This window comes from Marmota marmota, unplaced genomic scaffold, assembly GCF_001458135.2.
Source record: "Marmota marmota marmota unplaced genomic scaffold, marMar, whole genome shotgun sequence".
In the NCBI taxonomy this organism is placed as follows: Eukaryota; Metazoa; Chordata; class Mammalia; order Rodentia; family Sciuridae; genus Marmota; species Marmota marmota.
The window spans coordinates 1,205,949-1,216,159 of NW_026000243.1; the positions used below are offsets into that span (position 1 = coordinate 1,205,949).

The following is a 10,211-nucleotide window of genomic DNA, read 5'->3' on the forward strand; positions in this document are numbered from 1 at the left end:
TTATAGGAATCTGTGGATACAGGGAAAATGGGTTACATTAGAGGACAACCTCTTTCCAGAATATTTTTTACACAATTTGGGACATCACTGGAATTGACTGAAACTAGCCTAAGGTGGATGCACAGAATCAGCCTTTATTATTATTATTATGACGCTGAGTGACACTTTCTTCCCCTTTTTAGAATCTGAACAAAGTAAGTATAGCAGAAACATCTCCCCTACAGAGTGAATGCCAGTGCTGCCGTGTGCAAATACGAGGGCTGAAAAATCAGGTTCTAAGGAAAAAAATAGATGACTCAGGACAGAATTATCTTTCCCTCAGATCATCATTTCTCCCTCACCAATAAAGTTGGAGGAAGACAACTTTGCAACCTGTTGCTGGCCTCTCACACAGATTGAACTCTCATGCAGTGGGAACTAAAATATTATTTCTAATCAAAATCAAAAGAGAGGTCTAGAAATGATTTAGTTACTGTCCCATATCTCTCTCTCTCTCTCTCTCTCTCACACACACACACACACACACACACACACACACACGCACACACACAAGAAAATAAAAAGTCATAAATCTAGAAGAAGAAGAAAGAAATACTGAATGAAGTCTGCATTCCCTGAGCTTCCTCATGTCTCTGAGCACTCTCGCTCCCCCTTTTAACAGATTATCGTACAACATTCACAGGAATCTCAAGTCCATGCAATAATGGAAAATAAAGAGGACTATTTTATATTTTAGGAAGATACTAGTATAAATAGAACTCAGAAACTCACACTTCTAAGGTCAGAAAACCTTGGTTTTCTTTATTGTTTTACTTACCTTACGTTGGTGGTTCCCCAAGGGAAATTGCAACCAGGACTTTATTTCCAATATGTCCTGGAGATCTTTCTAAACTACGCAATTGAAGTTATGATTATAACTTTAAGTCCTCTCAAGCAGCAGAGAAAAGAGTTATCATTATCACTTTTACCCTTTGATAAGACATAGATTTAAGGTGAGTTTAATGATGTAAGGGAACTGCTTATAAGCACAGTTGAAGATTGCTCAGTGTCTTCTCCAGGGAACATGAATGTAATAGGAAAATAAGATGATTGTAGTTACACCCTGGGCCATAATGTATCCTTAGGGACTCAATGTTTTACTCAAACTTCCCTTTCACTCTAGCAATTGCACATAAGCCTCAGACAGAGCCTTTCATTTCTCAGTCAGCAAAATGGTAGAACAGTAAGTCCTCCTTCCTCCACAGACACAGCAATTCAAAAGCATTTCTGGACAGATTCCATTTGGGAGAATATAAAAAACTAGTTATGTTGCTCCTACACACCACTCTAGCATGAAATCAATCCCATTGAATCTGGAAGGAATACAAGTTACCCTCTTGCCATCACCCCTATTCCTGGCACAGCACCATAGAATTGGGGCAAAACTTTTCTCTGAGAAGGGAATGAGGTGTAGCATACATTCATGTCTCCATCTTTTTTGCAAGTTATGCAGAGAACTGGATTTTCTCTAGCTGGTCTCATAGCGCTCACTGGGCACAGGACATGACATACTCTGATCACTGTGTGCCAGTGAGAATAGACAGAGTGGTTTAGTGGTTTTTCCTCAGCTCTGCACAAAGATAGGAGTTGAAAACTCCCAGCTTCTCCCTAAGGAAGGAAGATGTACACTACACTTTCAATGCCACACATTTTCTGGGCGCTCCCCAGAGGTCTGGCTACTTGAAGTGCTTAAGGGACACAGGTCTCCTGCTGCTCAGGTCCTTTAGAACAGAGACAGTGGATTAGACTGGTCATCATCAAAGCTCCTCCTCAAGATTCATCAAAGCTGTGGCACAAGAAAATCCCAGATCCCAGCATTTCCCTAACGAGGAAAAGTCATGTATCCTAAGTCCAATGACCCAGTTTATCTCTAGGCGACCAGAAAAATTAGCACTGTATGGCTTGTTTCAGAGAACTGAAAGCCTAGCATATTCTGAACAGTGGACAACCATGAAAAAGAAAGAAATCTGATGAATTCCACCACATATTTTAAAGAATAACTAATACCAATTCTTCTCAGATTCTTGCAAATAGCTAAAGTAGAGGGAACAAATTTCAGTCTAACTGTAGTGGAGGAAAAGTTTATTTGAGGGCTCATGGCTTCAGAGGTGTTAGTCCATAGAAGGCAGGCTCCATTTCTTCAGGCTCGTGAGGCAAGGCTGAATGTCAGGGTGCGAAAGTATGGCAGAGGGAAGCAGGTAACATCCTGAGCAGGAAGCAGAGAGATTCCACTCACTAGAGAGGGATATATCCCTCCAGCAATATCCCTTTCCCACCTCCTGCAGCCACACCCCACCACTTCAGTTACCACTCAGTTAATCACTATCAGGGGATTAAATCACAGATTGTATTAAGACCCTTATAATCCAATCGTTCCTCCTCTGAAACTTCTTGCACATAAGATTTTGGCAGACGCCTCCCATCCAAACCATAACAGAACACTTCTGAATTCATTTTATGAGGGCAGCATTATGTTGCTTTCAAGGGCAAATCAAAACATCATAAGGACAGAAGAGTTCTCTCTCTCCAGTCTCCCTTCTACCCTTCTTAGTCTAAGGGTTTCTCAATTTAGCTTTTGTTCTACAAAAATACGCACTTTTCTTCTATTGTTTTTATACTCTGTATTTGACTTATATGATTATTTCCTTCCTTTTGCTGACTTTGGGTTTAATAAACACATTATTTTTGTCTTTTTTTAGTTCCTTGGCTTGGGAAGTTTAAGTTGTTTGAGATCCTTCTTTTCAAACTTAGCGCTACTATGAACTTCCCCTCCTAGGAGTTTTTAGTGCATTATATAAGTTTGGGTATGATGTATTTTCATTTTTGTTTGTCTAGAGGTTTATTTTAGTGTTTTTCATTTTTAATCAACACATAATGATTATACAAATTTATGGGGTATAATGTGATATTTTGATACATGAATTGTTAATGATCAAACCACGGTAATTATCATGTTCATCACTTCAAACATTTGTTGTTTCTTTCTGGTGAAACACTGATAATCCTCTCTTCTAGTTATTTTGAAGTGTGCAATGCATTATTATTGATCCTTTGTATAGTAGAACACCAACACATTTTCTTCCTCCTGCTTATCTTTGCACCTGTTGACAGACTTCTCATCATTCCTCTTCCTTCATATACTGTTCATTCTTTCCTCCCCACTACTATAGATCCGCTTCTTTAAATTACACACATGGGTGAGATCATCTAGCATTTATCCTTCCGTATCTGTTTTATTTCACTTAACATGATGTCCTCCACTTTCATATATGTTACCACAAAATATAAGATATCAGCTTTTTTATTGTTGAATGATATTCTACCATGAATGTGTGCCATATTTTCTGTATTCATTCATCCATTGATGGACACATACATTGATTCTATGTCTTGGTTATTGTGAACAGTACATTAACAAATGTAGGAAGGCAGATATAGAGATACATTTTAAATTCTGTTTTGATTTCCCAATGTTTACCCAAGAATATATTAGAATATATTGATTCATTTCCATGAATCTGAATTTCTAATTTTTTGATGTTGAAAGTCATATTAATCTTAATTTGTTAAAACATGATTGGTGACCTAGCATGCAATCTATTCTGGAGAATGTTCTATTCAAGTTTTAGAAAAACATGAATTCTGTTGTTTGGTGGAAAGTTCGCCTTATGTCTATTGGACACATTAGTTCTATAATGTTGTTCAACTGAGTTGTTCTTTGTTAACTTTTGGTATGAATAATATATACATTGGAGAGACTGGAAAATGAAGTGTCCTGTTATTATATTGGTGTCTATTTCTCCTTTCAGATCTGACAATATTTGCTTTATATACATAGGTGACTTGGTGTTGGATGCATATATTTGCAATTATTATATATTCCTGTTGACTTGACATTTTTGTCATTATATAATGGCCTTCTTTAACTTTTGTGACACTTCCTGACTAAAGTGTGTTTTGTCTCATGTAAGTATAACCACTCCTGTTCTCTTTTAGTTTTCATTTGTATGGAATTGTTTTCTCTACCACTTCATTAAAATCTAAAGTGGCTTTATTGTAGATAGTATGTAATTGTATCTTGATTTTATTTTTGTCCATTTAGTCATTGTATATCTTTTCATTGGGAGTTTAATTTATTTACATTTAAATTAATTATTGATAAGTAAGAATTTACTCAATAATTTGCTAATTTTTTCAGTCAGTTTTTGTACTTTTCTTATTTCTCTCATGTCTTTATAGATGACTTGATGATTTTTATAGTGATACAATTTAATTCATTCCTCTTAATACTTTTGTGCATATTGTACGTTTTTGTAGTTACTATGGGGATCTCAGCAAAGAGATCTCTTTTATCTTCCACAAAACTTACTAATTTGGAATTCTGAACAGATCAAGTGCATAGAAATTCTGTACAGGAAATAAATAATTATATGTAATCATATTAAATAATTATATTGAATAAAGCAATTTATTCAATATTGCATCTATTCTTATATTGTGGGAGTGCCAGGACAATTTCTGTGTCCTAATGTCTATACATATAATTATTTCTTACAGGAGAATGTTGCCTATGACAACTTTTTAGATCATAAATTCTCTACATGTTTTAGAATATAATTTGTGGCAAATAACAAAAGGAACATTGGGTCTTCAGGGAAAAATAACCTTTTAAAAATCCCAATTTCTATAAAAATAAGAATTATCTTCTGTGCCTAAACTACTGCAACGTGAAAAGGAAATTTATGTTAATCATCTTATGAATTAAGAAATATAGTTGTGTAATCTAAATTAGGTCCCTATCATGGAATGGAAATTTTCTCATTTGAAAATGAATGTTTCTGTGGTAATCTAAGTCAAGAGCTCCCTCTGATGGGAACTTTTAACTTAACCAATCGAGATTGAATTAAATTAACAGATAAAAATTACAGAATATACTAAATGAAGGCTCTTAAGATATTTTTTGATGAAATTGAGATATATATATATATATATATATATATATATATATATATATATATGCCNCCATGATCACATTATAAATAAATGCATATGAAGACCAAGGGTCAACCAATTGTTCTCTCTCACTTTCACTAACTGAAAATATTTGACTTTCACCTTCAGTTTCATGTGTACTTTGGTCTCCCAGGAACAAGGCTTACCCAGGAAAATAAAACCTAAAATGCTGTAGCCAAATATTCTGTGGCTCAATACAAAGTTACTAATTGCACAATCACCTATGAACTTAAAATACAGCATTAACACCTGATTTTGATTTTTTTATTTTGTTCTATAACAGTTCTAGTCATTGAAGCAGTCTTTTCACTATGCCTAAATATTTCTATATTCCTAAAATATTTTAATAAAAGATGTATCAAAATAACATCTGAAGAAGTTCATTGAGAAAATACTTTATCAAGATAGAAGAAATGATTTAGAAAATAAAATTGTATATATAGAATGAGAAATATACCATACTGTAAATATAAAAATAAGGATATATAACACTACAAATCTATACAAGGTGACTGAACACTGACTTTCCACCTATAATAGACATTGGTGTCTTTTTACCTTCTTAAGGAAAAATAATTGTCTTTGCACTGGATCAGTCTAGATTATTTTGAAATTTTACCTTGTCTCTGCTGTTTCTACAGAACCATTCTGTTAGGTTGTTTTCATATACTTGGGCCTTTATTCTTAAAGTTTGCATAATATGTGCTTATTGTTCAATATAAGTAGAGTGCTAATAAAAGTTTTATAGTCTTATTTTATTATAAAATTTAGAATAAATACATATATAAATACATAAACACATATTAAAATTATGTACTTCAGTAAATTTTCATGAAATGAACATTTTATAACCACCATGCAGATCTGCAATTAATTGCCAGCACCCCAGATCCTTATACGTATTCTTATTGGTAACTCCATCCATTCTTTCCTTTTCAATCATGATTCTATTGCAAACACTTCCTGGGTTTTCCTTACACTTTCATGATCTAAGTGAGGTTCCATTATTATCTCCATCCAGTTCACAGAAAGATAAAGAGAATGTGAAAAGGGCACAAAATCTTGGCCCTGGGAGGCTGTTCACTATTTCTGGAACTGTCACATGCCACACTCTACTGCAAGATTCTCAGAAATACATATTTTGGGAAAAGAGGTGAACAGAAGCAATCTACTATGAGTGGATCTATAATATGAGTGGGCTACTCATACTGGTATCTACAAAGGTCACTTGTGAGATTAGATAAGATATTGAATATAATAACTTACTGCTGACCTGGGATTTAGGAAGAATCATTAACAATAATTCTAACAATAATGCTAATTCCTCTTAGCATTCCTTTTGATAAAATTGTTTTCCTTTTTAAAATAAAATTCAGCTAAATAGATAAATAACATTTGTGTTATTTAGTATCCTTTGTAAACATATCAGAAATATATTTATTCTTATGTATTTTATCACTACATGAGATAACTTGACAGAGTCACTAACTAATCTTTCATTTGATGAGCCTTAGAATATATATGAAATGTTTCGATCTCAGAAATATAAACTTTATAATAGGCAACATTCTTTTTTAAAATATTTTTAGTTAAAGGTGGAACAATACCTTTATGCCGCGACCCCTCGCCAGCAAGGGAAAACACGACACAGGATTCTTCCTTCAGCAGTTTATTCAGGCCTTGATTCATGTATCATCTTCTAGTGACCCGTCGCCGAGCGCCCAAGCACAGCCTAATAAAGCCTCCAGCATACCAATCTTAAGCTGCCACGTGGACCTTTCCCATAGGGTGGTAAGGGATTGCGTGCCAATTCTCCATATTAGGAGTTGTTTATCACAGGCCACAGTGGAAGCCGGCGCCATCTTCTAATGGCGGCCACAGTCTAATTAGAATGGTTCACCACACCTTTATTTTATTTTTATGTGGTGCTGAGGATCAAACCAAGTGGCTCACCTGTGCTAGGCAAGTGCTCCACCACTGAACCACAACCAGCCAGCAACATTCTTTCATGTTATTTGTGGGGAAATAATCAGAGAAAAAAAGGTGTAAAGACAGGCTGTCAAAGGTAAGAGTATGTGGGATAATTTTAAGAGTCAGCTTATGGCAAGTTGAAATATATAAGCATATGTGCCTATTGTGACTCCTGTTAAAAGGAGAAATGGGGGCTTTGGGATGCAGATCCCTCTGTTTCAGATCCTGTTCTCTGAATACAACATCCTGAAGTCATTTTATTAAAAAAAATTAAATACATCTAATGCTCTATTCTAAAATGCCTTCTCTGTTCCAATGTCACCACAACAATAAATGATCCTAAAGAAACTAAAACATAAAGCACCAAGAAAAAACTTTCTGTAAAATCCAGGAACAAAGCACAATTCATTCTGAAAATACAAATATTTTCTCATATTCATGTTTTCTAAAATAAAAATAAATGAAGCAGACAGAAAGTATACTAGAGAGAATAATATACTTAAAATCAGAAACAAATAAGAAATTCTAGGCTTTTCACAAGGAAGCTATGAGATTTTTAGTAAATATTAACCTCTCTGAGCATTCATATCATGTACATATGATAAGTGTTTGTTATCAATCTACTAAGTACCAGTTATGAAATCTGTATCAATAAGGCTTAATGAAAAACACAGATAAAGCTATAAAATGGGTTACAATTGAGAGAATTTATAGAGCCTCCAATGTCAATGACTATGACATTTCTGCCTGACAGAGGATGCCCAGGGAGAAGAGTCACATTTTCTGGTTCAGTTTCCCAATGGCATGTTACAAGTGGAAGATTAAAAAGTCAACACACAATGAAAAAATCCCAGTGTTACTTTTTTTTTATCATCTGTAGACCATTTATCATCTTTTAGCAATAAAAAGGGAAGTAAAAAAGAGACAATATTGAGCTTGTGTGTGTCACATAATACATATTTGTTGTTGTTTTATTTGTTTGATTTTCTTGTGCTGAGGATTGAACCAAGGGCCTTGTGCACTCTACCAACTGAGCTATATCCCCAGCCCTCATACATGTTTTTAAGGGTATCAAGAAAAAAAAAAAAAGAAAGAAAGTCCATAGTAACAATGAAAAAATAAAAATCAAAGATGAATTTCTTTCTTAACATCATTATGATTAAGTAATAAGCATGGTGAATAGCAAAAGGAATACTGAAAATGGGAAAAATACACTCTTAAAAAAATAAACTGAGAGAATACAAATTTACTTTACCTTGATTAAAAAGAAAGAGGACTAGATTTAATCTTTATGTCACCTATCTAGATTTCAAACCATTATGCTATACATGTTAAAATTGCATAGTGTTTTCTGTCAATTAAATAAATTAAAATACTTTAGATTTTAAAAAGTACAATAAAAATTATCTAAGTAAAAATAAACAGATTAAAAAGGCTGACACTAAAATAGTATAATTAATTACACAGAATCTCCCTACTCTGCAACTGCATGGACAAAGACACAGTACCTGATCAAAACTCTCTCCTGCTCAGGGTTTTCCACAGGGCAATTTTGACATCTTTGTTTCTCAAGCTGTAGATCAAGGGGTTCATCATGGGAACAACATTGGTATAAAAGACAGAGGAGATTTTGCCCTCATCCATCGACCCAGCAGAAGATGGCTTAAGATACATAAATGCACCTGATCCAAAGAACAGAGAGACAGCAATTATGTGGGAACTGCAGGTACTGAAGGCTTTGGACCTGCCCTCAGTGGAGCTTATTCGGAGGATGCTGGAAATGATAAAGCCATAGGAAATAATGATGGTGAGACTGGGCACAATGATGTTGATGCCCGCCACAATGAAAACCTCCAGCTCATTGATATAGGTGCTGGTGCAGGAGAGCTGCATCACAGGGAGGATGTCACAGAAATAGTGGTTGATGATGTTCACATCACAGAAGGTCAGCCTCAGCATGCATCCAGTGTGGGCCATGGCACCAGAGAATGCCATCAAGTAAGAACCAAGCATAAGGTTGGAGCACACCTTAGGGGACATGGCTAAATTGTACAACAGTGGACTGCAGATGGCTAGATAGCGATCATAGGCCATTGACATCAACAAATAGCATTCCGAAATCACAAAAAAACAGTAAAAGTAGAGTTGGGTCATGCATTCTCTGTAGGAGATTATATTCTTCTTTAATACAAAGTTCATCAGCATTTTGGGTGTAAAGACAGAAGAGTAACAGAGGTCAATGAAGGACAAGTTAAAGAGGAAAAAGTACATGGGGGTGTGAAGATGTGGATTCAGCCCAATTAGAGTTATCAAACTCAAATTTCCCAACACAGTGACCATATACATTACCAGAAATAGGAAGAAGAGAGGGAGTTGGAGGTCTGGCCAGTCTGTTAGCCCCGCCAGAATGAATTCAGTCACAAAAGAGCCATTTCCAGGAGACATTCTTCAAGAGAGCCTATAGACACTGGACAAAGAGCTATATTAGAGGACAAGCCAGCTCTTCAAACACTGTTCCTTCCCCCAAGTGTCAGATATACACTGGGGATGTCAGAGACTAACCCAACCTAACACATAGAATCAGCCCTTGCAGAGCACAACTAACTGACCCTATAACAAGAAGAGCAATGATATCAAGTACAAACATGAATTCGGGGTTGGAGGGAGGGTGGAGAAGAGTAGACCTGGAAAGAAGAATTTATCTCTTTTCTCATCCTTTCTCTCCTCACCGGCACCTTCTCTCACCAGATGAATTGGAGGCAGAAGCCTAAAGCAACCTGGTGCTGACCTCTAATGGACATTAAAGGCAGGTGGGGTAGAATTCAAAGCATTGTTTCTAATCAAAAACTGGGGAGATTATTTAATAACCCATGTGAGAAAAAGAAGAGATATACATATACATAGAGATAGAGATAGAGATAGAGATAAGAAGGGAGGGACAGAGGGAGGGAAGGAAGGAATCTAGAAGAGTGAGAGAGCTGTCCCTGGAGAGGGAACTACTGATAGACATGCTCAAGCCTCCTCAGGAACTTCCTTCAACCTATTTCACTTGAATCTCAGGAATATGCAAAATTGAGAGGAAATAGTATAGTTTAGAGTGTGGGCCTTATATTTTCTCATTTTTTTTAGTTATACATGACAACAGAATCCATTTTGACATAATTATAAATATGTTGTTAAGGACAGTA

At 35.4% G+C, this 10,211-nt stretch overlaps 1 protein-coding gene across 1 annotated transcript; it reads right to left on the reverse strand.

Moving 5' to 3' along the window:
• Positions 1-8,535: 8,535 nt before the first annotated feature.
• On the reverse strand, positions 8,536-9,468 carry LOC107153564 (olfactory receptor 8B3-like). The gene has a single exon (XM_015499105.1). The coding sequence runs from the start codon at positions 9,466-9,468 to the stop codon at positions 8,536-8,538; it is 933 nt and encodes a 310-aa protein (XP_015354591.1).
• Between the last annotated feature and the right edge of the window lie 743 nt (positions 9,469-10,211).

What these genes read in the sequence shown, in the direction of transcription:
- LOC107153564 (XM_015499105.1), bottom strand. Translation starts at nt 9,468, where the DNA reads ATGTCTCCTGGAAATGGCTCTTTTGTGACTGAATTCATTCTGGCGGGG.